General features: G+C 48.8%; 2 protein-coding genes and 5 non-coding genes across 7 annotated transcripts; all 7 read right to left on the bottom strand.

Moving 5' to 3' along the window:
- Window positions 1-14,740: 14,740 nt before the first annotated feature.
- On the bottom strand, window positions 14,741-17,557 carry RPS11 (ribosomal protein S11). The gene is made up of 5 exons (XM_049901801.1): window positions 17,449-17,557; window positions 16,545-16,676; window positions 16,275-16,350; window positions 15,840-15,969; window positions 14,741-14,930 (listed from the first exon to the last, which is right to left on the bottom strand). The coding sequence occupies exons 1-5, from the start codon at window positions 17,461-17,463 to the stop codon at window positions 14,807-14,809; spliced, it is 477 nt and encodes a 158-aa protein (XP_049757758.1). The 5' UTR covers window positions 17,464-17,557; the 3' UTR covers window positions 14,741-14,806.
- Window positions 17,558-21,856: 4,299 nt separating this feature from the next.
- RPL13A (ribosomal protein L13a) lies at window positions 21,857-26,192 on the bottom strand. The gene is made up of 8 exons (XM_049901793.1): window positions 26,163-26,192; window positions 24,253-24,325; window positions 23,773-23,838; window positions 23,510-23,611; window positions 23,223-23,308; window positions 22,988-23,047; window positions 22,541-22,663; window positions 21,857-22,315 (listed from the first exon to the last, which is right to left on the bottom strand). The coding sequence occupies exons 1-8, from the start codon at window positions 26,175-26,177 to the stop codon at window positions 22,229-22,231; spliced, it is 612 nt and encodes a 203-aa protein (XP_049757750.1). The 5' UTR covers window positions 26,178-26,192; the 3' UTR covers window positions 21,857-22,228.
- LOC126086418 (small nucleolar RNA SNORD35) lies at window positions 22,406-22,490 on the bottom strand. The gene has a single exon (XR_007519504.1). It is a non-coding gene; the product is annotated as a small nucleolar RNA SNORD35 (small nucleolar RNA).
- Window positions 22,831-22,916, bottom strand: LOC126086417 (small nucleolar RNA SNORD35). The gene has a single exon (XR_007519503.1). It is a non-coding gene; the product is annotated as a small nucleolar RNA SNORD35 (small nucleolar RNA).
- Window positions 23,115-23,185, bottom strand: LOC126086411 (small nucleolar RNA SNORD34). The gene has a single exon (XR_007519498.1). It is a non-coding gene; the product is annotated as a small nucleolar RNA SNORD34 (small nucleolar RNA).
- On the bottom strand, window positions 23,379-23,463 carry LOC126086409 (small nucleolar RNA Z195/SNORD33/SNORD32 family). Its single transcript, XR_007519496.1, has one exon. It is a non-coding gene; the product is annotated as a small nucleolar RNA Z195/SNORD33/SNORD32 family (small nucleolar RNA).
- LOC126086410 (small nucleolar RNA Z195/SNORD33/SNORD32 family) lies at window positions 24,125-24,208 on the bottom strand. The gene has a single exon (XR_007519497.1). It is a non-coding gene; the product is annotated as a small nucleolar RNA Z195/SNORD33/SNORD32 family (small nucleolar RNA).
- Window positions 26,193-26,991: the final 799 nt, after the last annotated feature.

Here is a 26,991-nt window from a genome sequence, read left to right as displayed (position 1 = left end):
CCTCCACTCTATTTTCGTGTCCATTCTGCCAGCTTCTGACCCCTCTGTCCTCTCATCTCCCATCCAGACAGGAGATGCCAACATAGTCTCATGTGTCTACTTGATCCAAGCAGCTCACTCCTCACCATTATCATTTTCTATCCCATAGTCCAATCCAACCCCTGTCTGAAGAGTTGGCTTTGGACATGGTTCCTGTCCTGGGCTAACAGAAAGTTTGGGGACCATGATATCCAGGGTCCTTCTAGTCTCAGTCACACCATTAAGTCTGGTCTTCTTACGAGAATTTGGGGTCTGCATCTCACTGTTCTCCTACTCCCTCAAGGTTTCTCTCTGGTGTTCCCCCTCAGGCCAGTCATTAGTTGTAGCTGGGCACCATCTAGTTCTTTGGTCTCAGGCTACTGTAGTCTTTGGTTTATGTGGTCCTTTCTGTCTCATGGGCTCACAATTACCTTTTATCTTTGGTGTTCTTCATTCTCCTTTGGTCCAGGTGGGTTGAGACAAATAGATGCATCTTAGATGGCTGCTAGCTAGCGTTTAAGACTCCAGACACCACTCTCCAAAGTGGGATGCAGAATATTTTCTTAATAGATTTTATTATGCCAGTTGACATAGATGTCCCCTGAAGCCATGTTCCCCACACTCCCACCCCTGCTATGCTGGCCTTCGAAGCATTCAGTTTATTCAGGAAACTTCTTTGTTTTTGGTTTAGTCCAGTTGTGCTGACCTCTCCTGTATTGTGTGTTGTCTTTCCCTTCACCTAAAATAGTTCTTGTCTACTATCTAATTAGTGACAATCCCTCTCTCTCCCTCCCTCCACACTCTCGTAACCATCAAAGAATATTTTCTTCTCTGTTTAAACTATTTTTCTTTTTTTAAAATTTTTATTGTGCTTTAAGTGAAAGTTTACAAATCAGGTCAGCCTCTCATACAAAAATTTATATACACCTTGATATATACTTCTAATTGCTCTCCCCCTAATGAGACAGCACACTCCTTCCCTCCACTTTCTCTTTTCGTGTCCACTCCGCCAGCTTCTGACCCTCTCTGCCCTCTCACCCCACCTCCAGACAGGAGATGCCAACATAGTCCCATGTGTCTACTTGATCCAAGAAGCTCATTCTTCACCAGCATCATTTTCTATCCCATTGTCCAGTCCATAAACTATTTTTCGAGTTCTTATAATAGTGGTCTCATAAAATATTTGTCCTTTTGCAACTGAGTGATTTCACTCAGCATAATGCCTTCCAGATTCCTCCACATTATGAAATGTTTCACGGATTCATCATTGTTCTTTATTGATGCGTAGTATTCCATTGTGTGAATATACCGTAATTTATTTATCCATTCATCCATTGATGGACACCTTGGTTGCTTCCATCTTTTTGCTATTGTAAACAGTGCTGCAATGAATATGGCTGTGCATATATCTGTTCGTGTAAAGGCTCTTATTTCTCTAGGATATATTGCAAGGAGTGGGATTGCTGGATCATACGCAAGTTCTATTTCTAGCTTTTTAAGGAAGCACCAAATCGATTTCCAAAGTGGTTGTACCATTTTACATTCCCACCAGCAGTGTAGAAGTGTTCCAGTCTCTCCACAATCTCTCCAACATTTATTATTTTGTGTTTTTTGGATTAATGCCAATCTTGTTGGAGTGAGATGGAATCTCATTTTAGTTTTGATTTTCATTTCTCTAATGGCTAATAATCGTGAGCATTTCCTCATGTATCTGTTAGCTACCTGAATGTCTTCTTTAGTGACGTGTCTGTTCATATCCTTTGCCCATTTTTTAATTGGGTTATTCGTCTTTTTGTAGTTGAGTTTTTGCAGTATCATATAGATTTTACAGATCAGACGCTGATCAGAAAAGTCATAGCTAAAAACATTTTCCCAACCGGTAGGTAGTCTTTTTACTCTTTTGACGAAATCTTTGGATGAGCATAGTGTTTGATTTTTAGGAGCTCCCAGTTATCTAGTTTCTCTTCTACTTTATTAGTAATGTTGTGTATAGTGTTTATGCCATGTATTAGGGCTCCTAGCATTGTCCCTATTTTTTCTTCCATGATCTTTGTCGTTTTAGATTTTATATTTAGGTCTTTGACCCATATTGAGTTAGTTTTTGTGCATGGTGTGAGATATGGGTCTTGTTCCTTTTTTTTTTTTTTTTTTTTTGCAGATGGATATCCAGTTATGCCAGCCCCATTTGTTAAAGAGACTGTCTTTTCCCCATTTAACTGACTTTGGGCCTTTGTCAAATATTAGCTGCTCATATGTGGATGGATTTATGTCCGGATTCTCAATTCTGTTCCATTGGTCTATGTATCTGTTGTTGTACCAGTACCAGGCTGTTTTGACTACTGTGGCGGTATAGTAGGTTCTAAAATCAGGTAGAGTGAGGCCTCTCACTTTGTTCTTCTTTTTCAGTAATGCTTTACTTATCTGGGGCCTCTTTCCCTTCCACATGAAGTAGGTGATTTGTTTCTCCATCTCATTAAAAAATGTTGTCGGAATTTGGATCAGACTTACATTGTGTCTGTAGATGGCTTTTGGTAGAATAGGCATTTTTGCAATGTTAAGTCTTCCTATCATGAGCAAGGTATATTTTTCCACTTATGTAGGTCTCTTTTGGTTTCTTGCAGCAGCGTCTTGTAGTTTTCTTTGTATAGGTCTTTTATATCTCTGGTAAGATTTATTCCTCAGTATTTTATATTCTTGGGGGCTACTGTAAATGGTATCAATTTGGTGATTTTCTCTTCGATGTTCTTTTTGTTGATGTAGTGGAATCCAACTGACTTTTGTATATTTATCTTGTGTCTTGATACTCTGCTGAACTCTTCTATTAGTTTTAGTAGTTTTCTTGAGGATTCTTTAGGGTTTTCTGTATATAAGATCAAGCCATCTGCAAATAGAGATACTTGGACTTCTTCCTTACCAATCTCGATGCCCTTTATTTCTTTATCTAGCCTAATTGCTCTGGCTAGGACCTCCAGCACAATATTGAATAAGAATGGTGATAAAGAGCTTTGTTTTTTTAAGGTCCTGCTTAAGTGACATCCTACCCCTAGGTCTTATTTGTGTAGCAGACACCTGTGTTGTTTTAGCTGGGTCCCAACCTATGAGTGGAGTCGGGGAAATTGAATTGGACTGGGATCACTGCATGCTTGAGCAGTCCTAATAATGTATTAGCATTGCTTTGGGCTTGTCAGAGGAAAACCCTAGAGTCTAACATTATAGTAGGTTCTGGCTCAATTACATATGGTAAGAGAGGCTTACGGATTATTTCAAGGGTGGGTATAGATCCTGCTAGAACATCATTCTAGCAGGACACCAAGAATATTCTAGAGGAGTTTTTGTTGGTGTTGTCTTGTGCCGTCAAATCAATTCCAACTCATGGTGACCCCATGTGCTAAAGAATAGAACGTCCCCATTGGGTTTTCTTAGCTGTAATCTTAGAGGAAGGAGCCCTGGTGGCACAGTGGCTAACAGCTTGGCTGCTAACTGAAAGGTCAATGGTTTGAAACCACCAGCTGCTTCGCAGGAGAAAGATGTGGCTGGAAATCCTATAGGGCACTTCTCCGCTGTCCTGTAGGGTTGTTATGAGTCAGAATTGACTCCACGGCAACGGGTTTATTTGATTGTTTCTTTTTTGTTGCTGTTGTTCTTAATCTTAGAGGAAGCAGATCAGCGGACCTTTTCTTCCACAGGGCGGGTTAGAGCCTCCTACCTCTTGTTACCAGCTAAGCACAAACCATTTGTGGGACCTTAGGGACCTTAGGACTATTAAAAACAAACAGGCATATAACCAGCCCAGGGTCATTTATTATTGTCTTCATTCTTTCTACAAATATTCACTGTGCTGGTCCCTTGGGGTCCAAGAGAGTGAGCAGGACAGACTTCGTCCCGAGGGCCTAGGACATAATGGGACCCTCGGGGACCTTAGCATCAGCCTGGGGGAGCATTAAGGGAAAGAGTTGTTACCACAGATGCCCTACTACATGCCCCTCGCCGAGCTTCACATGGGTTCCCTTGCTGCTTCCTCTCTGGTGAGGCAGAACAATTAAGTAGCTCATTCAACAGACAAAGAAACTGAGGCTCAGAGAGGGGGACCTGGGAATCAGGATTTGAAGGTTTGACCTCAGGTGTGATGGCATCCTGAGGTCAGTAGGGGGCATTACAGTGTAGGTGCTGAGGGAAGATTGTTAAGGTTGCTTAAGATTCAAGTTCAGGTTCAGGAGCTGATTCAGAGCTTTAGGGAGTAATTTAGGGCACACAGACCCCAGAGGCCAGGGCCGGCTTCCTGGGCACGCGACCTGCCAGCACTTGGTTTCCTGTTCTGCTGTTGCTGTCTTGACATTGGAACAAGGGCCCAGTGTTTTCATTCTGCAATGGGCCCTGCCAACTGTGTCACCAGTTCTGCCATGGGTGAACTTCTGTTGCATTGAAGCAGGTCCCTGAAGATGTTACAGCAGAATTCTGGGGGGGCCGAAGGGGAAGTTTGGGGTGCTGTAATAGAGCCCTGGGACATGAGAGCAGGACCCCAGGGATTAGCAGGTGCAGGCAGGGATCATTAGAGCAGGATCCTGAGGATACCATAGGAGGAGCCCACCAGGGGGTGCTGTAACTGGCCCTGAATACATAGCAGGACCCAGGCATGGAGAAGGGATTCCGAGTGGGCATTATAAGGGGGCTAGAGGCATTTTCCTTTGATAGCAGACTGGAGAGACGTTATGGGGAACTTTAGAGCAGCCATCCCCCTCCCTTCCCCCAGGGCAGTGGTGGTTCTGTGGTAGTATTCTCCCCTTCTGTGAGGAAGACCCAGGCTTGTTTCCCAGACAATGCACATCAAGTACAGCCACCGCTCATCTGTCAGTGGAGGCTTGCATGTTGCTATAATGCTGAACTGGTTTCACCAGAGCTTCCAGGTTAAGATAGACTAGGAAGAAAGGCCTGGCAATCTACTTTCAAAAATTGGCCAATGAAAACTCTACGGATCACGGCATCCAGATTGGTAAGGAAGAAGTCAAAGTCTCTATTTGCAGATGACATGATCTTATATACAGAAAACCCTAAAGTATCCTCAACAAAACTACTGAAACTAACAGAAGAGTTCAGCAGAGGATCAGGACACAAGATAAATACACAAAAATCAGTTGGATTCCGCTACACCAACAAAAAGAACATCAAAGAGAAAATCACCAAATCAGTACCATTCACAGTAGCCCCCAAGAATATAAAATATTGAGGAATAAATCTTACCAGAGATATAAAAGACCCATACAAAGAAAACTACAAGACGCTGCTGCAAGAAACCAAAAGAGACCTACATAAGTGGAAAAACATACCCTGCTCATGGATAGGAAGACTTAACATTGCAAAAATGCCTATTCTACCAAAAGCCATCTACAGACACAATGTAAGTCTGATCCAAATTCCGACAACATTTTTTAATGAGATGGAGAAACAAATCACCTACTTCATGTGGAAGGGAAAGAGGCCCCAGATAAGTAAAGCATTACTGAAAAAGAAGAACAAAGTGGGAGGCCTCACTCTACCTGATTTTAGAACCTACTATACCGCCACAGTAGTCAAAACAGCCTGGTACTGGTACAACAGCAGATACAGAGACCAAAGGAACAGAATTGAGAATCCGGACATAAATCCATCCACGTATGAGCAGCTAATATTTGACAAAGGCCCAAAGTCAGTTAAATGGGGAAAAGACAGTCTCTTTAACAAATGGGGCTGGCATAACTGGATATCGATCTGCAAAAAAAAAAAAAGGAACAAGACCCATACCTCACACCATGCACAAAAATGAGCTCAAAATAGATCAAAGACCTAAATATAAAACCTAAAACGATAAAGATTATGGAAGAAAAAATAGGGACAATGCTAGGAGCCCTAATACATGGCATAAACAGTATACAAAACATTACTAACAATGCACAAACACTGGAAGAGAAACTAGGTAACTGGGAGCTCCTAAAAATCAAACACTGTGCTCATCCAAAGACTTCATCAAAAGAGTAAAAAGATTACCTACATCATAGTGCAAAAACTGAACTACGAAAAGACAAATAACCCAATTTAAAAATGGGCAAAGGATATGAACAGACACTTCACCAAAGAAGACATTCAGGTAACTAGCAGATACATGAGGAAGTGCTCACAATCATTAGCCATTAGAGAAATGAAAACTACAATGACATTCCATCTCACTCCAACAAGACTGGCATTAATCCAAAAAACACAAAATAATAAATGTTGGAGAGGTTGTGGAGAGACTGGAACACTTACACACTGCTGGTGGGAATGTAAAATGGTACAACCACTTTGGAAATCAATTTGGCACTTCCTTAAAAAACTAGAAGTAGAATTACCATATGATCCAGCAATCCCACTCCTTGGAATATATCCTAGAGAAATGAGAGCCTTTACACAAGCAGATATATGCACACCCATATTCATTGCAGCACTGTTTACAATAGCAAAAAGATGGAAGCAACCAAGGTATCCATCAACAGAGGAATGGATAAAGAAATTATGGTATATGCACACAACGGAATACTACGCATCAATAAAGAACAATGATGAATCCGTGAAACATTTCATAATGTGGAGGAATCTGGAAGGCATTATGCTGAGTGAAATCAGTCAGTTGCAAAAGGAGAAATATTGTATAGGACCTCTATTATAATAACTGGAGAAATAGTTTCAACAGAGAAGAAGATATTCTTTGATGGTTGTGAGATGGGGAGGGAGGCAGGGAAGGAGAGGGATATTCACTAATTAGATAGTAGACAAGAACTAATTTAGGTGAAGGGAGGGACAACACACAATACAGGGGAGGTTAGCACAATTGGACTAAACCAAAAGCAAAGCAGTTTCCTGAATAAACTGAACACTCCGAAGGCCAGCATAGCAGGGGTGGGAGTGTGGGGACCATGGCTTCAGGGGACATCTATGTCAATTGGCATAATAAAATATATTAAGAAAATATTCTGCACCCCACTTTGGAGAGTGGTGTCTGGGGTCTTAAACGCTAGCTGGTGGCCATCTAAGATGCATCTATTTGTCTCAACCGACCTGGACCAAAGCAGAATGAAGAACACCAAAGATAAAAGGTAATTGTGAGCCCATGAGACAGAAAGGACCGCATAAACCAAAGACTACAGCAGCCTGAGACCAGAAGAACTAGATGGTGCCCAGCTACAACTAATAACTGCCCTGACAGGGAACACAAGAGAGAACAAGAGAGAGCCCCTGCGGGCGTAGGAGAACAGTGGGATGCAGACCCCAAATTCTCGTAAAAAGACCAGACTTAATGGTCTGACTGAAACTAGAAGGACCCTGGATGTCATGGTCCCCAGACCTTCTGTTAGCCCAAGACAGGAACCATTCCCAAAGCCAATTGTTCAGACAGGGATTGGACTGGACTATGGGACAGAAAATGATACTGGTGAGGAGTGAGCATCTTGGATCAAGTAGGCACATGAGACTATGTGGGCAGCTCCTGACTGGATGGGAGATGAGAGGGCAGAGGGGGTCAGAAGCTGGCCAAATGGACAGGAAAACAGAGTGGAGGAAAGAAATGTGCTGTCTCATTAGACGGAGAGCAACTAGGAGTATATAGCAAGGTGTGTATAAGTTTTTGTATGAAAGACTGTCTTGGTTTGTAAACTTTCACTTAATGCACAAAAATAAATAATTTTATCATTAGGACCATGGATGTGCTCCTGCATTGCTGGGGTCTGGAGCCAGAGATCTGAAGAAGGAGGGACATGTGAGATCTGAAGAAGGAGGGACATGTGAGACAAGATACCCTTGGAAGAAAAAGAGGGACCCAGTGTTCATCTGTAACTTGCAGTGAGACCAAGCTTGTTGCCACAAGTTGATTCAGAATCATAGCGACTCTATAGGGCAGAGTAGAACAGCCTCACAGGGTTTCCAAGGCTGTAATCTTTATAGAAGCACAATGCCACGTCTTTCTTCCGTGGAGCCGCTGCTGGGTTCAACCACCAACCTTTGGATTAGCAGCCAAGTGCTTTAACCTCTGCGCCACCAGGGCTCCTCCTGGAAGTGGGATCCTGCCCCAAATCCATGTGGAGGTAACAGCCTTGAGGGAATGGGATGTAGTAGTGATTGCCTGGCTCCAAACATCTCCCCAATCAGCCTGCCTAGGATGCCTGGAATTCCACCATTAGTCCTTCCAGTTCAATCTTGGAAGGCCTCTGTTAACATGTAAATGTTTCTCTTGGAAAGAATAATCAAATTTAATTAAAAAAAAAAAAAAAGATAGAAAACACCCATCCCTCAAAGCCCTACCCACCTCCCTCCCCTCCTGTGAGGCCAGGCTGCTCTTTGAACATGGAAGCACTGACTCAGGCCTGCACTTTCCCCTGGACCAGTGTGATACAGTTCCTCAGGGCGTTTGTGACCTTTTCAGGTCTATATGTCTCAACTTGCCAGTATGACAGAAAGTTTCCCAGGGGCAATAACTGTGTCTGGAATTTCTTTGTGTCCAAAAAGTACCTGGCATTGCATGTAGTGGTCGTGCCATAAATACTTGTTGTTGGGCTAAACTGAACTACTGTTGCCGTATTACCTCACTTTGTTTAGAACGGAGCACATCACTGATTAGAAATGCAAACAGGATTTTTCAGGTAAATCACTTATCACCAAGTCTGAAATTACAAATGTAATTTCTAATGACTGGTATTTTGACTTCTTTTTCAAATATATGGTCATAGAGATTCCAATCAATATTATGGGGTTGTGCCTTTCACAATAAAATGCAGGAAAATGAAAAACAAACCCCTCCCCCCCCAAAATAAAAACAAACCCATTGCCATCGAGTCAATTCCGACCTATAGCAACCCTACAGGACAGAGTAAAACTCCCCCTAGGGTTTCCAAGGAGTGTCTGGTGGATTTGAACTGCCAGCATTTTGGTTAGCAGCTGTAGCTCTTAACCACGGCACCACCAGGGTTTCTGGAGGCAGGACATTGCAACCATCTAATAGTCCCAGGACCTGTTACAAGACCCTGACCCTAAGGTGGTCCTGCTATCGTCCATCATCATTAGTCCTGGGTGGCGCAAACAGTTTGTACTTGGCTGGTAACCAAGAGGCTGGTGGTTCAAACCCACCCAGCCGTGGGTCCTGCTGTAAAGGTCCCAGGGTCCTGCTGTAATAGAATGCCACAGGGGCCAGTGGTCACGAGCCAGTCTGGCTAAAATATAGTATCCCCATGGCCTGCTATGAAGGTGAGGGCCATGATATGTTATGATACAATGAAGACAAGCCCTGTTTTGGGGTACTAGGTTGAGGGCTACAGCCATTGTAAACCCAGGACCCTGCTACAAAACCATCCTAGGGGCTAACTCCCCTTCCAAATGGCAATGCCACCGGTGCCTCCCATGATAGGTGTGCAACAGAATACTCCAGAAGTGTGCTCAGAGAAACTCAGGATCCTGTGTCCAACCACCAGGGCCTACCATAATAGACCCAGGGGCCACCTGCCAAGGACCTGTGTACCTTTGGGCCTACCCAAAGGAACCTAGGGCCTGCTGTAACAGCATACCATGGGACCTTTCTCTAACAATAGGCTGAGAGCCTGCTGTAATTACTTCCGTAAGAAGTATCACTTACCAAACCTGGCCCTACGCCATTAACACACATAGGCATACTGCCTCCTACCAATTGGGCAGGGAGGCAAGAACCAGGGATTATTCCATTTTATAGACTGGGAACCACTCGTCCATCAGCTTGTCATACTGTGGTAGTGGACAGGTTTCAGGGGAGCTTCCAAACTAAGACAGACTAGGAAGAAAGGCCTGGCAATCTACCTCTGAAAATGAGTCAATGAAAACCTTATGGATCACAACAGGGCATTGTCAGACTCTTGCTTTGGACACATCATCAGGAGGGATCCCTGGCTGGAAGAGGACATCATGTTTGGTGAAGTAGAGAGCCAGTCAGGGCAAGGGAGACCCTCAGTGAGATAGATTGGTGCAATAGGATGGACTTGAACATGCCGATGGTCGTGAGGATGACGCAGGACCGGGCCATGTTTGGCTCTGTCATACATAAGGTCGCCATGTTGTTGTTGTTCTTAGGTGCCGTCAAGTTGGTTCTGACTCATAGCGACCCTATGCACAATAGAATGAAACCCTGCCAGGTCCTGTACCATCCTCACAATCCTTGCTCTGTTTGAGTCTACTGTTACAGTCACTGTGTCAATCCATCTCATCAAGGGTCTTCCTCTTTTCTGCTGACCCTCTACTTTACCAAACATGATGTCCTTCTCCAGGGCCTGGTCCCTCCTGGTAACACACTCATAGTATGTGCGACAAAGCCTCGCCATCCTCACTTCCAGGAGCACTCTGGTTGTACTTCTTCCAAGACAGACTTGTTCTGGCTGGTATATTCAATATTCTTCATCAACACCATAATCCAAAGGCACCAGTTTTTCTTCGGTCTTCTTTATTCGCTGTCCAGCTTTTGTGTGGATATGTGGTTGTCACGAGTCGGGAGTCAGCTCTACTGCAGCTAACAACAAATATAAAAGGCTGGGAATCGGGGGTTCTGGGAGGGGGCAGTTGTCTGAGGCCACATGGCTAGGAGGTGGAGGGGCCAGAATTCTGACCAGGTTTAACAGAGCCTGTGGTCTTAACACTTCCAGTTTCTCGGTATCCTGAGGCCTAGGTTCCAGCCCCCTCTGTGAGTATGTAGGAGTTTAAATTAATTCCTTCACTCGACAAATACTTATGGAGCACTTATAATTTGCTCTGGGCACTGGGGATACAGAGAACACTGCTCTTTCAGAGCTCCCAGGCCAGTGGGGGAGACAAAGCATCAACATGCAAACAAATAAACATACAAATAAAATACAGACTAGGAAGAAAGGCCTGGCAATCTACTTCCAAAAATTATCCAGTGTAAACAAAAAATTTTTCATACAATAAACGCACAAATGTGCAATAAATAGATTTACCTTGCAACAGAATAAAATAAAGCAGGGAAGGGCAACTGGAGGGTTGGAGGTTTTACAAGTGGAAGTAGGTTGGTAAAGAGTAAAGACTAAGGCAGGGATGGAGTCGAGCCAAGTGGTAAGCTGAGAAAAGCAATCCAGAAGAGGAAAGAGCCAGTGCAAAGGCCCAGGCTGGCAGGAGCAGGTCTGGTGGGAGGGAGAAGAAGGCCTGAGTGGCTGCAGGGGAGTGATCCTGGTACAGCCAGAGCGGGAGGGAGGGCAAAGAGGGCAGCACAAAGGTGTGACCTTGGAACTGTAGCTCCTTCAGTCTGCACAGCTTTAAAGGGTACACATGCAGTTATTCCCAGGAGAGAACCAGCGAGGGTCTGGGGTCTTTCTCCTGGGTCCTTGCAGCACCCTCGCACCCTGCCTGCCGGTCAGCATTCCTCCCCCAGGGCACACCAGCACAGGCCGCACCCTGCACTTAGCAGCCGAACACACCATGGGGTTCCAAGGAGACGCCCCAACGACCAACCACGGGGGAGGAAGTGAGGGGAGCTGGGCTGTTGTTGTTGTAAACACAGCAACCCCACCCCGAAAGGAAACACCTGTGGCCAAGGGGGGCCGCCCAGTCTAAGCGGCCTGGGATCCCTCTCTCTGGGTCCCTGCCCCCCCTTCTGGGTCCCTATCCCTCTCTCTGGGTCTCTGTCCTCCTCTATCTGCATCCCTGTCCCTCTTTCTCTCTGGGTCCCTGTCCCTCTTTCTCTCTGGGTCCCTGTCCCTCTCTCTGTCTCTGTCCCCCTCTCTCTCTCTGGGTCCCTGTCCCCCTCTCTGGGCCTGTGTCTGTCTCTCCCTGGGTCCCTGTCCTTCCTCTCTCTGGGTCTCTTTCCCCCTCTCTTTGGGTCCCTGATCCCTATCTCTGGGTCTCTGTCCCTCTCTCTCTGAGTCCCTGCCCCCCTCTCCGGGTCTGTCTCTCTCTGGATCCCTGTCCTTCCTCTCTCTGGATCCCTCTCCTTCCTCTCTCTGGGTCTCTGTCCCCCTCTCTGGGACCCTGTGCCTCTCTCTGGGTCCCTGTTCCCCCTCTCAGGGTCTCTGTCCCCCTCTTTCGCTCCCTGTCCCTCTCTTCCTCTGGGTCCCTGTTCCTCTCTCTGAGTCTCTGTCCCCCTTTCTGGGTCTTTGTCTGCCTCTCTCTCTGGGTCCCTGTCCCCCCTTCTCTGGGCCTGCCCCTGTCTCTCTCTGGATCCCTGTCCTTCCTCTCTCTGGGTCTCTGTCCCCCTCCCTTTGGGTCTCTGCCTCTCTCTTTGGGTCCCTGTCTCCTCTCTGAGTCTCTGTCCCCCTCTCTCTCTGGGTCCCTGTCCCCCTCTCTGGGTCTCTGTCCCACTCTTTTCATGTCCCTGTCCCTCTCTCTGGGTCCCTGCCCATGTATCTCTCTGGATCCCTGTCCTTCCTCTCTCTGGGTCTCTGTCCCCTTCTCTGGGTCTCTGCCTCTCTCTCTGGGTCTCTGTCCCCCTCTCTTTGCATCCCTGTCACTCTCTCTCTCTGGGTTCCTGTCCCCCTCTCTTTGCATCCCTGTCACTCTCTCTCTCTGGGTTCCTGTCCCTCTCTCTGAGTCTCTGTCCCCCTCTCTCTCTGGGTCTTCGTCCCCCTCCCTCTCTGGGTCCCTGTCCCCCTCTCTGGGCCTGCCTCTGTCTCTCTCTGGGTCTCTGTCCCCTCTCTTGGGTCTCTGTCCCCCTCTCTGGGTTTCTGCCCCTCTCTCTGGGTCCCTGTTCCCCCTCTCAGGGTCTCTGTCCCTCTCTCTTCAGGTCCCTGTCCCTGTCTCTGTCTGGGTCCCTGTCCCTCTCTCCGAGTCTCTGTCCCCCTCTCTTTGGGTCCCTGTTCCTCCTTCTCCCGGGGTCTCTGTCACTCCCTCTCTGGGCCCCTGTCCCCTGCCCTCTCTCTGGGTTCCTATCTTGCTCTCTCTCTGAGGTCCCTGCCCCTCTTTCTCTGGGTCCCTGTCCCTCTCTCTCTAGGACCCTGTCCCTCTTTTCTGGGTCCTTGCACCCCCGGTCTCCCGGGCCTGTCTCCCTCTCTCTGGGTCCATGTTTCTCTCTCTCTAGGTCCCTGTCCCTCTCCCTCTCTGGGTCTCTGTCCCCTTCTGGGACCCTGTTCCTCTTTTCTGGGTCCTTGTTCCCTTCTAGGTCCTTGCCCCCCACCCCCCACCCCTGGGGCTGTCTCCCTCACTCTAGATTTCTGTCCCTCTCTTTGGATCTGTCCCCCCACCGCAGTCTGTCCCCCTCTCTGGGTCTCTGTCCCCCTCTAGCACAGGGCGGGGCAGGTATGCAGGCTGAAACCTGAGCGGTGTGCACCACCCCCTGCCCCGTCCCTGCCCCTTCCTGCCCTCTTTGATGCGGCCCCACTTCCTCTGGCAGGAACCCCCGCCCTCACCGGCCAGGGTAAAAGGCAGCCAGCGCCTGGGCCGGCAGGAGGCGGCATCCTGCAGGCAGCACCGAGGCTCCTCTTCCTCGCGGCCCTGTCTCCCAACCCTTGTACCAGTGCTGTGCCTCGGACCCTGGTACAGGTGTGGGGGGCAGGGACCGGGGACCCCGCACCGTCAGGGCCTGAGGGACAGGACCAGCTGGAGCAGCCCATTTCTGTCTCTGCCCTCCACCCCAAGCCTCCATGTCTCCCTCCTGCCTTGACCTTCTTCCTCCTTTCTGTGTGATGCTCATCTCTCCGTCCGTTTCTAAAAGAATCAGTCCTGTCTGTGCCCTCCCTGTAGCCTCTCTCCTTGTTCAGTGTCCAGCGGCAGGTGTCTCCACCCCAACACTCTGTACCTGACACGCCAGGCCCCTCTGCCTGGTCACGGCTTCCTGCACTTAACCTCTAAGCACTCAAGGTGTCCATCTGTGACCCTGACAGTTCCTTTCCCTAAATTTGCCCGAGCCTCAATTGCATCCTGGCCCTGCTCCCACATCCCCTTCTTGAATTTCTCTCCTCAGGCACTTGTCCCTCCATCCACCTGTCCCTTGGTGGGACACTCCCCAGCGGGAGTCCAGTCTGGCTCAAGCCTGGCCTTCACTGCACCACCTACCCTCAGGTGCATTTCCTTCCTTGGTTTCAAGAGACAGCAGGTACAAAGGAAGTTTCCAGAACCTGACACTTGGGTCCCGGCTCAAGTCCCAACTACTCCCTGGGACTCCAGACAGAAGCCTTGGTCCCTCAGCCTGTTTCCTCCTTGGAGTGGTAAGGATGGCCCCTTGAGAGTAGGTCCCAGAAGTCTATCTATATGGCCAACAAGGCAGGGCCTGGGCTGTGCTTCTTGCTCCCACCTTTGCTGTCAGGGGATACGGGAGGGCCCAGGCTGAAGTCAAGACCCTATCTTCACAGCCAGGTGCCTGGGAAAGCTTCGAGCACACTTAAACCTCCTAGCCAAGGCCCTAGACCAGAGGTGGGGAGGACCCCAGAGCCTCCGCCCACACTTCCTCCCCAGGGATTGGCAGAGGCGGGGGACCTCAACACAGGTAGTTGGCCTTATCTAATCAGCCACCAAGCTCGGGGGACAAGGACCAAGAGGAGGTGGTGAAGACCCACAGAAGGGAGCAGCATCTCACGCAGGTTGGTTTTTGTCCTTTACCCAGAAGTGAACGTTGGGCAGGAGGCAGGAATTGGGCCCCCATTCCCACCCTCACTCTTCAGAGGATGAAAATGAACCTGAACTTTAGTGTCAACCCTGCTACATTCTGGGGACAATCTCCTCCAGGCCCCTTGAAAGATCCCACAAGTCCAGCCTGTGACTGAGAAAAAATAACTTTATTTCACTTGGGGCGGGGGGGTGCGGGGCAGGCGGACATCCACGTTCAAAACTTCTGGAACTGCTTCTTGGTGCCGGCAGCCTTGGTGACCTTGAGCACGTTGAAACGCACGGTCTTGCTCAGGGGCCGGCACTCGCCCACTGTGACGATGTCTCCAATCTGGACGTCCCTGAGGAAGGAGGTGGCCACAGTGTCATCAGGAGGAGCCCAGTGACTCTGAGCAGCCCACTCTGCTCTGGCTCCTCCAAAGCCCAACGGAGCCCCAGTTTCTATCTTGCCCAGGGCACTAACCCCACATCTTGGGTGGTGCAAATGGTAAAGTGCCTGGCTACTAATCGAAAGGTGGGAAGTTCGAGTCTACCTAGAGTGCCTTTGTAGAAAAGCCCGGCCATCTACTTCCGAAAAATCAGCCACTGAAAACTCTATGAAGCACAATTTTACTCTGACACACATGGGTCAGCCATGAGTTAGTTTCCTTGATGGGAACAGGTGGTAGTGGCAACTGCCTCCTGCAGGCACCTCAGCCAGGTACTGTTATGATCTCTTTCTTACAGAACAAAATTGGAGGCTCCAGGGGTGGTCACCGGCTCAAGGCAGCCTCCCTGCCTCCACCTGTGCTCTCCAGTAGTTTGCATCTTCCCCCACAGCAGAGGGATCCTGGAACAGTGGGGTCCCCGATCACTCCAGAGTGCAAATGACTCCCAGCCTGAGTACTTGCCACCTCTGTCCACAGTCACCTCCTCCACCAAGCCCTCCCCAAGGAGGGCCGCCCCAGCTCCTGTCATCATTTCACCTGTTCACTGCCTGGTGCCCAGCCTGCTAGATTTTGCTCCCCATGAGAGCAGGACCCCATACTGTGCTCACCAGGGAACCCTCAGCATCAAACACCAGGCCAGGCACATGGACACTCCATATAAAATGACGGTTAAGATCGTCAAGCACGTCAATTCTCATCTTCCTAAGGTTCCTTTCTGGAATAAATCTGTCTAGTACCCTGATCCTAAGACGTCCACCACCTAGAACATTCTGATTCAGGCTCTGCCAGAAATGCCGCCCTAGTCAGATGACCTGTGCTCACCTGAAGCAGGGGGACAGGTGCACGGACATGTTCTTGTGGCGCTTCTCGAAACGATTGTATTTGCGGATGTAGTGGAGGTAGTCTCGGCGGATGACAATGGTCCTCTGCATCTTCATCTTAGTCACCACGCCTAGGGGAAAGGGAGACAGACTGACTCTGGGCCAGGGTCACCCAGGGGATGCTGGGAATTGAGAGCTGCTGCACAGGGCTCCCAAGAAGCCTGGTCGCCATCCGAAGACCACTGTAAACTAGACATCATCTGCAAGTGCTCCCTGGCCCAGGAGTGCTGGACCCCAACCCCCTCTCTACATCAGGAACCAGCTGTTCAGGCCTCAGGATCTCAGCCCCTTCCCCTCTCAGAACTCATTGGTCCTGGCCTCCAGCCCCCTCCTCCCTCAGATCCAGGAATCCAGGCTCCTGGCCCTCCGCACTCACCAGAGAGAATGCGCCCTCGAATGGAGACGTTACCAGTGAAAGGGCATTTCTTGTCAATGTAGGTACCCTCAATGGCCTGAAGGAATAGAGAACGTAAGGAAATGAGCACCAGACAAGCAATTCTTGAACAGAGCAGGGGGCGTGGCCTCAAGGATGCAAGCTCTTAATTCCCAGCAGCCCCTGGGCAGCCGTTCAGAGGTGGGTAGGGCAACCCGGTTTGGGCACACATGGAGGAACATAAGGGTCTCTTTCTTTTCAGGATCCCTGTACCTCCTTGGGTGTCTTGAAGCCTAAACCGATGTTCTTGTAATAACGCGGGAGCTTCTCCTTGCCAGTTTCTCCTAGCAGGACCCTCTTTTTGTTTTGGAAGATGGTCGGCTGCTTTTGGTAGGCACGCTCAGTCTTCAGGGATGAGAAAGACACTGGTAAGTGTGGGGCAGACAGAACCTTCCAGATCCCATCCTCCAAAGCACATACCCCCATTCCTGAGCTTTTCCAAAGCTGACCCCTAAAGGATACTATCCACCTTCCAGAAGACCCAAGAATCCACCTCACGGGTCAATAAGCCAGAATTACCCTCTTAAAACACCTCCACCCGGAATTTACCTATAAATCAACGACTCAGCTCTAAACTAGGGGTTATCTCAGCATTTCCACTCTAAAACACCTCCCGCCGCCCGCAGAAATCGCCCCTTAAACCCGCAGAGCAAGAATTACCCCTCCAACACCTCGGACACCTTTCAGCAAGGATTATTCTCCAAGACACAAGGTACCCCCCGCCCCATCCAGGTGTCGTTCCCAACTTAACACGGGGCTTCCCTATTAAGTACTACAATGGCTCCCTGGATCAGCCCTGAGGACTCAGTTCTCACAGGATTAACCACCAAGGTCCGAGATCTCCAGGAAAACCGTCCATTAAACTTAGAATCTTAAGAGGTTATGCCCTGAGACGCTTCAACCTCCATTAAGGACGAAGCGCGGAGCCCCCAGAATATAGTAACCGCCAATCCAGATTAATACAAAAGCACGCGTTCTCTGCCAGAGTTAATCCCTAGGAAATCGGGAACGCCCGGAATTAGTCCCCAAACGAGAGCGCATGGGCCCGGCTCCCCAGGACGCGCCTCCGAGGGCCCAGGCAGAGTCCGTATCCTCGGCTTCAGAACCGAGCTCACACCTGAATGTCCGCCATCTTCCCGGCCGCTTGAAAAAGAGAGCTCTAGCCACGACCGGGTTTCCTTATCGGCTGCGTAGGGGCTCAACAGGGCGTGACGTCAAGGCGCGGGTTCTACCGGATTTGGGCGGTGCCTTAGACGAGACTCTGATTGACAGGGGCTGTAACCAACCTCGCGATTGGAGGACTGTACGGACGCGACTATTCCGGTCTCACGAGACCACCATTGTGCAGGGCGTATTAGTTCAGATTGGGAGGAGAGGCCAACTTTGTATGGGCTTACGTTATCGCGAGAGTTGTAGGGAGGCTGTCATGTTTCTGCGGGGCATAGGCTTTTGTGGGGTTTGAGGACCGCATGGTCTTGTTCGTGCAGGGTTCAAACCAGATGCGGCGGCTGCCATCTTTCTGCGGGGCCCGCGACCGGAAGGTCCTAGGAGCATGTGCAGCGCAGCGCCATTTTTGCGAGGGGCAAGAGCTGCTCGTGAACTTTCTGTAGTTTTATAAGTTCCTTTCTTCTGACCATTTCATTCCCAGTGAATTGGGGGGGGGGGGCGGGGGGGCGGGGAGAAGCCCTGCTACTGTTTTTTCCGTCTATAGCAGCGCTGTCTAGTAGGATCTTCTCCAGTGATGTAAATGCTCTAGATTTGCGCTGTCCAGCAAGGTAGCCACTAGCCACGAGAGGCTTTTGATCCTTGAAATGTAGCATGTGCGACTGACTTGAATTTTTAATTCGATTTTAATTAGATCTAAATTTAAATAGCCACGTGTGGCTAATGGCTACCATGTTGGACAAGTCTGTAACTGATTAATAGCTTTAAAATGACACTCTTAAAAGAACAATTTTGAAACCCGGGTCGCATAGTGGTTAATTAAGTTGTACAGCTTCTAACCAAAAGGTCGGCGGTTGGAATCCACCAGCCGCTCCTTGGAAACCCTATGGGGCATTTCTGTTCTGTCCTGTAGGGTTGCTATGAGGTGGAATCGACTCGACGGGAACAGGTTTTTTTGTTTTGTTTTTTTTCACGCATTGTGCTAATAAGTACTGTATTCATTTAGCCCTCACAACTCTCTAAGGATGGTTTTGTTAATATTCCCTTTTTACTGCTGGGGGAGCTGAAGTACAGCTGCTTCAGGTGTGACAGAAATTGAGAAGCAGAGCTGGCATTGAACTCAGGCAGTCTGGCTCCAGTGTTCTTACTCATCTATTATAAAGAAGAAAACAGTATGTCATCACACTTGATGAGCAGCTACTGTGTACCAGGCCTTGTGCTGGGCAGTGGTGATGACCACCTGGTGTCTGTAGCCAATCCTGGCATCCTGCACACCCCACGGTGACTTGGACTTTGTTGCAGGATATCAAAGCCCAGACCTTGGAACACTCAGGTACCTCCTGCCTCTTCCCTTAGTGAAGTCTTGGCATAATTTAATTGGAGTTTCTTTTTTCAGTGTCAACCCCTTCTCTGAAATTCATGTTCAACCACTCCTCCCACCTTGATAGTACTATAGTTACTCTTGTTATCTCATTTATGGAAAAGGAGGAGGACAAGAGGCTGAGGAGGGGTGACATTTTCAGCCAAAGGCAGTTAGGAAATAAAACCAGGAGGATCTGAGCCCAAGTCTTTCTTCTCACCGAAATTGCCTCCTAAATTGTAGAAGAGGTGGGAAAGAGGCCAGAGGCTCAGAAATACTCATAAAGGTTGGCCATTCAAACTCACCCAGTGGTGCCTTGGAACAAAGAGCTGGTGATCTACCTCCATAAAAATTACAGCCAAGAAAACCATATGGAGCAGTTCTGCTCTGTATCTCTGTACTCTGAGTTGACTTCACAGCAATGGGTTTGGGGTATATATATATATATATATATATATATATATATATATATATATATATATATACAGTCTCAAAAGTCAGTGCTTTTTTAAGTTATAACATCAGAGAAATAAGTGCTATAAAATTCAATTGAAAGTTTATTTCAATTCCTTTACACTGAATAGCTTTGTGAATTTTGAATAATAAAATTTAAGATTTTAATTGTTTATTTCAGTCCTGTTGAGGGAAGCTAATATTAAGAGGCAGGAATTTTTCATTTTATGTTTTAGATACTTCTGTGTGTGCCCCTAGTAGTACCTTTATTTTCAACAAAAAGTAATTTCTGGGGTGTGTGGGTAATTTGGAAAAGGACTTACGGTTCTTATTTAAAAAAAAAAAGCAAAACCCACAGTTGTACCTACAGTGTGGACAGAACCAGAAACAGAGGATATTAGAAAAAAGCCTGGAAGGAAATGCCCGTGCAGTCCCAGTGGTTCCCCTCCAGGTTGGGTGTGACTTCCTTTCTAGTTTTTAAATGCTCAGTATTTTGCAAATGTGCTCAGAGTAGCTTGTGCAATTTTGGTAAGGGAAAAAGCAAAAATAAATAGTCTGAAAGGATAGAAGCAATATGGAATTGTTAAAGTCAGTAGCTTTCAAGCTTTTTTGACTGTAGTAGGAAATACATTCTATATTGTGACCAACCCTCCCTTTTCCTCTCTTCCCGACTTTCTCCATCCCTCCTCCAATTCTCTCTAGTTATCTGAAACAAGTTCTCATAATTCTACTTTCCTTTAACATTTTTTTAGTTCTATCCCATTTCCTTTATCTTAATATCGGTTACAACCCACCACACTGATTTTTTGACCAGTGCTTTGAAAAGCCTAGGTGTGTAATAAACTTGAGCAAATTCCACTTTATTTCCCCGCCTTTGTCAAATGCCATATTTTCCAGCATTTCACGGCACAAATGCCACCACCAGTAGACCCAAAGGTGGCCACCCACCCTCACCACCAAGCTCAGAATACTCATTAACTCTCCACATGGGATCAAACTGAAGTTAGGTAGGAAGCATAGGGTGCAGCAGTTTATGTTAATGGCGAACAACTCAGAAAAGGAGGGTGACAGTTTGGAGTGAATTGTATGGTTGGTGTATGCTTTGCTGTGTATATTCTCAATAAAATAAACTCCATTAAATCAAGACCATCTTTGCGACCTCATATTGACTATGTTAAAAGTAGTTCTTGCCCTTGTGGGTGGAGCTGAAGACAGGAAGCGCCAGTCCTAAATTAGCATTTTCAAACAATTGCCCAAGCCCAAGAGTCAATCTAACTCCCTTGATAACACAGTGTATCTACTTCCCTCTACTGTTTGAGCCAGACTGCAGCACTTATAAAGTGATTCCACCTTAGTCATTCACACTCAAGCCTCATGAGCTCTGAGGGTGGCGGGGAGAGGCTAAGTACTCACAAAACACTCCATCACTGTGTTGGTGCCCTTGAGACCGTATGTACAACAGAACTGCCTGGTCCATCGTTGCCATCAGCAACAATCTTGTCAAGGATCTTTCCTTCAGGCATTCACCTTGGTAGACCCAAGACGCACTACAGATAAGGTATTTTCAATTTTAACACTCTAATATTGTATAGGAAACCCTGGTGGCATAATGGTTAAGTCCCATGGCTGCTAACCAAAAGGTCGGCAGTTTTGAATTCAGCAGGCACTCCTTGGAAACTCCAGGGAGCAGTTCTACTGTCCTTTAAAGTCACTTTGAGTCTATATCACCTGGATGGCAATGGGTTGCTAAATGTTGTGTAGCATTCGATTATTTCATAAAACTCCGTCATATGGGGCCACTGAGTCGGAATCGACTCAACAGCAATGGGTAGGGGCAGTAGTATAGTGCCCAGGGGCCCTGGTGGCACAGTGGTTTAAGAGCCAGGGCATACCGCAGCTGTGAACCAAAAATGGTTGGCAGTTCATGTCCACCGGCATCTCCTTGGAAACCCTATGGAGCAGTTCTACTCTGTCCCACGTTATGTACACAAAGAATGACTGCACACAGCCATACCCCTCGGTGTGGCTTCAGCAAGATCAGAAATCCCACCGTGCCCCAACGGTGACATGGTTAAAGCTGGTTAATTCCATACTTTGCAGCTAAATTAGAAAGACAAAAAGCTCTTATTGGGAAAGGTGTTGTTCCCCTCTACCACCAGGCCCCACAGGGCACAATTTTTTAATTAAATTTTTTAATAGGCTTGCCCATGCATTTAGCTTTGCAGAAAAATTCTTGGCACATCAACGATCTGTTCTTGTAGCAGGTGTAGCCTGCAAAGCAACTGTGATTGCTGGTAAAGACCTGACCACAGGTAGCCGAGCTTTACTCTTTAATCCCCTTTTTGCCAAGGGCAATCTCCACTGGGTCTGTCTCTGGAGCATAGTGCAAAGACACCAATTTTGTTTACAAACAATTTATTAGTTTTTAATTACAAGATGGAGGGAAGCAGTAAGGGCAGTGCCTGTGGCCCCCTGGTGGCCGCTCTTCCCAGTCTGTTATTTATAAATACCCTTTTTACAACCCCAAGATCACAAAGTACATACAAGCTTTCTGGAACACTCTAACAGCTGCAGAGTATGGTATAAAACCATGCAGAATATTTTTCACAAATGCTCCATTTACTATTTTGAGTTCCTTGCAATCAGTTTTCAGTTTTGCAAAATGATTGCAATCGAAGTGACTGGCTGCTCCCCCTACCCATTTACGTGAAGTTGTAACACGTCAGTAGCTGTGAACTCTTTCGAGAAAGAAAGGCCTTCCTCGAACAGGAGCAGTGACAGTGACCTATGTCCTTTCTGCACATCCCCAGGCTGCCTGTGGCACCTGGATATTGACTGTGGCTTAGAGGCCCCCATGTCCCAGGCCGACGATGTAGGAAGGGCAGGCCAAGCCAGTGAGGAATAACAGTCTTTATTGGGCTCAGATCAGGAGTCCGTGTGTCTTGAGGACCTCTGTGTATCTGTTGATCTTCTTCTCCACGTTCTTCTCGGCCTGTTTCCGCAGCCTCTGTAGGGGAAGAAGTTAACACCCGGTGGTCAGGGCAGCTCCTGTTCCTGTGACCGCTCCCATCCCATGGACCACTCCTACACCAAACCCTAGCTGGCATCAGCACGGCTTTAGGCAGTCGGCAGAGCCCCCCAGGGGCATACGAAGACCATCGTGAGAAGAGACATCATCTGCCAGTCCTGTGAGGAGTGCAGTGCCCCCTTACCCTAACCCTAGCCCCCTCACCATGAGCTGTTTCTTCTTCCTATAATGGAGCTTGGCTTTCTCCTTCCTCTTTTCCTCCAGGGTAGCCGTCACTGCCTGGTACTTCCAGCCTACCTCGTGAGCTAGACGTCCCAGATAGGCAAACTGGGGGATAAAGAGGCAGAAGCACGAGGAGGTGTAAGTGCTCAATTCCAGGGCTCCAGAGCACGAAAACCTGCCCTAGAGCATCCTGGGAATTTATCAAAATTATCTCCTCCACCCAACCCCAAGTTAGAAAAGCCATCACCCACCCCCAACACGGTAACTACCCCCTGCTGGCATCAGCTGAGCCACTGGCGTTATCGGCAGTGCCCACACAGGCATTCGCAGACCATCGTGAGAGAAGCCATCATCTGCCAAGCCCTTGGAGACATGGAGTTCACCACAGAGGACCCACTCCCCATCTGAACCCCTGGAGCTGGAACTCACCTTCCGCGTGGGCTTGAGACGCACAACCTTGAGGGCAGCAGGAACCACCATCCGTTTTTTCTGTGAAGGAAAGGGAGGGCTTAGAGGGCTGGGGTGACTGACAGACATGGTGAAAGGGCCAGGGGTTCGGCGTCTCAGCCAGTGCTGTTCTCATGAGGATCAAACAATGTAGGTAGTCAAGGAACATCACAGACGCTGGGTATGTGGGTGCTGCGTAGGGCCTGCTCTAGCTCACCTTGTCATAGGGGGGCGGGATTCCATCAAACACCTTAAGGCGATCCAGGGCAGCCTGGCCACGCTTGGTCTTATGGGGCAGCATACCTATGGGCAGGGAGACAGTGTTCAGGAGGATGTCCCGCTCCCCTTCACCCATCCCCAGGTGGCCAGATGGGTGGCCTCAGATGGTAGTGCATGTAAAGTCTTCTCATGGTCGGGAAACTCGAACACAAGCGGGAGAAGTCTTCATCATTGGCCACACGCCCAAACCCTGCCCCCTGCACAGGCTGCCCGTGGTCCTCTCACCTCGCACAGTCCGCCAAAAGATGCGACTAGGGGCCCGGAAGTGGTAGGGGCCGCGGGATGGGTTGGTGTTCATGCGCTTGCGGAGGAAGGCCAGGTACTTCACTGTGAAGAGGAGTGACCATGTTAGGGCAGGCTAACCAGACCTAGTGCCCCACCCCCCGCCCCACAAGCACCCAGACTTGTGCCGTCCAGGCATCAGCACCTTCCACCACTAAGCATCTCACAGGCTGACTTGGCAGGCTTCCTCCGATGCCTTAACTTACACTTGTTTCTGTAGAAATTGCCAGAAATATTGATGCCCTCGCAGCGCACGACCACTACCTTCCGGCCTAGTGGGAAGCAATCCGGGAAAAGAAAAGGTTAGAAGAGGATCTGACCCACCACCCGTGGGCACTACCCTCCACCTACCACCCCACCTGTCCAGGCACTGCCGGGGGCTCGCTGTGTCGCACTGACCACAACCCTGAAGGAAGCCAAGGCTCTCAGGAGGGCAGCCTCTTGCCCCAAGTCACACAGCAGTCACCAGTGAAGCTGGATGTATGCTGCAGTTAAAGCTAGCCCAGAAGGGCATTATCCCAGAGCCAGGAGCCCCGTGCCCTGGGGAGGGAGGGCCGGCAGGTCTCAGAGCGGTGCATGGGGTTGATCTCATGGTCGTGAGACTCAAACGAAAGATGGTGTTTGTTGCTCATCACTGACCTGCAGTCTAAGTGAATGGCAGGGACGTGCCAGCAGGGGGCACTTACCCAACAGCACCTGCTTGGCCACGATGGCCGCCAGGCGGCCCAGAAGATGGCCTCGGCCATCGAGTACCAGGACCTGGGAAGACAAATAAGATTAGAGGGTTCAGAGAGGCACCCACTGTCTTCTTTTGTCTCTACACCACAAGCAACCCTTCCTTTCTCTTGCTTTTTCACCTCATCCCCTGTATCCAACTACCAGGTGACAAGTAGCATCCATCCAAGCCCCACTTTACAAATAAGAAAAACGGTAAAAGGTGGACTCAGGATTTCCGTCAGCAAGTGGATCAGCCACTAAACGTAAGAACTGGGGTTTGTATCAAAAATATTCACTAATAGTAGAACCTGTAGTACAACTTCACGGATCCTGACAGAACTTAACCCTTCCTGATTTCAAAGACGAGATTTCTCAGTGTACTTTATAGCAAAAAAAAAAAAAAAAAAAAAAAACAACTAAGGTTCAGAAAGGGCTGATGCCTGCATCTCTGCTTAAACTGAAGCACTGAACCTAGTATCCCTACTGAGTTAGACATCACCTCTCATTATGTAATATACCGAGATCACGTACTTATCGAGCCCTGGTGGCGCAGTGGTTTAAGCACTTGGTTGCTAAATGAAAGGCCGGCAGTTTGAACCCACCAGTGGCTCTGTGCGAGAAAAGACGGACAATCTGCTTCCATAAAGATTACAGTCTCGGAAACCCTATGAGCAGTACCTACCCTGTCCTGAACGGCTGCTATGAGTCAGAGTAGACAATGACGATTTTTTTTTCCGATATACTTTGTGACGTCAAAAAAGCAGTACAGCAGAGCATACAATCTCAACCCTATCTTCCTGATAGGACTTCAGCCAACAATCCCCAACACTCCATGCTTCAAATTTTCTCACCGGGAAGATGAGAATGACAGATCTCCCCTCAGGACTCACTGCGATGAGCAACTGAATTACACAGAATACGACTGCAAACTGCGCCAGGCACCGAGAATAAAGTGCCAGGACACACGCTGAGATATCTTAACCATGTGCCTAGGACCCAAAGCTAGGGTGATGAGCCCAGGTCTGCCTAGACTCCAAACCTTGGTTATACGATCCCAACAAAATAAATTAGTTAGAAAAAAACTAGCAAGGAACCGTTTTCCAGAACCACCCTCTCCTTCATATATCAAAAGACTACACTAGGAACCAGAAAACCAAGAGCTAAGCTTCAGCTGTGATTCCCAGAATGCTTTGGATTAAAAGAGCTAAAACCCAAGGATGCTCTGCAGCTGGGGGGCCCTCAACCACGAACCTCACAAACAAAGAAAAAAAAGCAATGCAATCCTGAAGGCCTAGCAGGTACCTTTCCTAGACAGACTTCATATCCCAAATACCCGGAATCGCAGGGGCCCATGATAAGCATTCCACGTGAAGCAACCTGCGCAACGCTAAGGGTGGAGGCACCCTCCGTTTTGGCTCTGGAAGGCGCAGAGCGGGATCCCACCGCGCCCAGTGCAGATGGCCTGCATCTGAGCCATCCCTCGGTTCTCATCCCTCGAGGCAGCCCGGTGCTTCCTCATCGCTGGGGACACTTAAGACACTCAAGGCCAAGACGCCAGGATCCCAACCTCCCGAGATGGAGAGAAGGGAGACCTAGTTATAAACTCCCTCTCCTGGGAAACTCCCACCATCGCTCCTCGAGGAGGAACCAAAGACCGCATTTTAGTCAGTCTGTTCCAGGCCTAAGCGCAGCTCCGATTTCCCCTAAAGGGATCTCTCCTTTTTCCCCGATTAACTCCCTTTACCCCCAAATTCTCCCCTTTTGTTCAGTTATCAATCTTAGATTCCACAGCCACCTGCTAAGGGAAAGAGACTTCGGCCCCGTCCCGGCCTGGAACCCACCAGAACCCACACTGCCCCGACTCGCGCGCAGCCCCCACCTGCCCCTCCGCCATCTTCGGCAGCCGCCTGGGAAAGAAGGAAGTCTCACCACAGGGTTTCTTATCCCCCGAAAAGCGGGAGGCGGAAGTGACGCCACACGGGCTACGCGGCCTTTTAATTGGCCAAAGTGATACATGCGTGCGCGGAGTGGCCTGCGACGCCCACTGAGGGCCGGAAGTCTCCTGCTTGTCCGATCCGGTTAGTGTTCCGATCGGACCTCAGCGGCCATGGGCGTGCGAGGCGAGAGGTTACGTGGGGTGTGGAGGCAGCTCTGCTGGGGCGGCCATGTTCTCGAGGGGCTGCTAACCTCCCCACCCCTCCACATGAGCTGCTTGCCTTGTTTGGGAGGGGAAGCACCATTACCCATTCTGGCGACTGAGGGCTGCGGGGTACATGGTGGCCTGCAGGTGGCGATCAGGATCGCCCTTCTTCGCTCAGTCTAGTTTCCAGGTCAGGATTCCGGTGCCTGATCGGCCTCATTGAGACCTGGACAAACCCGTCTTGCCCCTTAGTGTTTCCATCTGTAGGACAGGTGGAGGTGATCTCCCCTTTGAATTCCTAGAGTGTAGGACGCAATGAATTTCAGGTGCCTGGGCTGCAGTGCAGCAAGCGTCTGAGTGTTCTCTAAAGAGCTTCTCACTTTCTGGACTGGACTTGGGCTGAGTCTGTTTCCTGAGATGGCCTCGCCTCCACCCCACCTTCCAAAATCTGACTTGCCATAATCCCAGCTCCCTTTGGCTGCCCCAGTACCTAAGTATTGCTCCCCCTCCTGGCGGTGCCCCCCAGGGTCCTGGTTCTGCAGTCAGCTCTCCCAGCTTCCCTAGTACC

The sequence above is a fragment of the Elephas maximus genome, chromosome 11, assembly GCF_024166365.1.
Source record: "Elephas maximus indicus isolate mEleMax1 chromosome 11, mEleMax1 primary haplotype, whole genome shotgun sequence".
NCBI lineage: Eukaryota > Metazoa > Chordata > Mammalia > Proboscidea > Elephantidae > Elephas > Elephas maximus.
Note: the sequence above shows the minus strand (reverse complement) of the source record. Positions and strands in the feature narration are given on the sequence as shown.

Coding starts and splice junctions, on each gene's coding strand:
- RPS11 (XM_049901801.1), bottom strand. Junction 16,351..16,544: donor GCTTCAAGACACCCAAGGAG/GTACAGGGATCC, acceptor CTATTCCTTCAG/GCCATTGAGGGTACCTACAT. Junction 15,970..16,274: donor TCGAGGGCGCATTCTCTCTG/GTGAGTGCGGAG, acceptor CCTTTCCCCTAG/GCGTGGTGACTAAGATGAAG.
- RPL13A (XM_049901793.1), bottom strand. Junction 23,612..23,772: donor CAATTTCTACAGAAACAAGT/GTAAGTTAAGGC, acceptor TCCTCTTCACAG/TGAAGTACCTGGCCTTCCTC. Junction 22,664..22,987: donor GTCTCAAGCCCACGCGGAAG/GTGAGTTCCAGC, acceptor TTTATCCCCCAG/TTTGCCTATCTGGGACGTCT.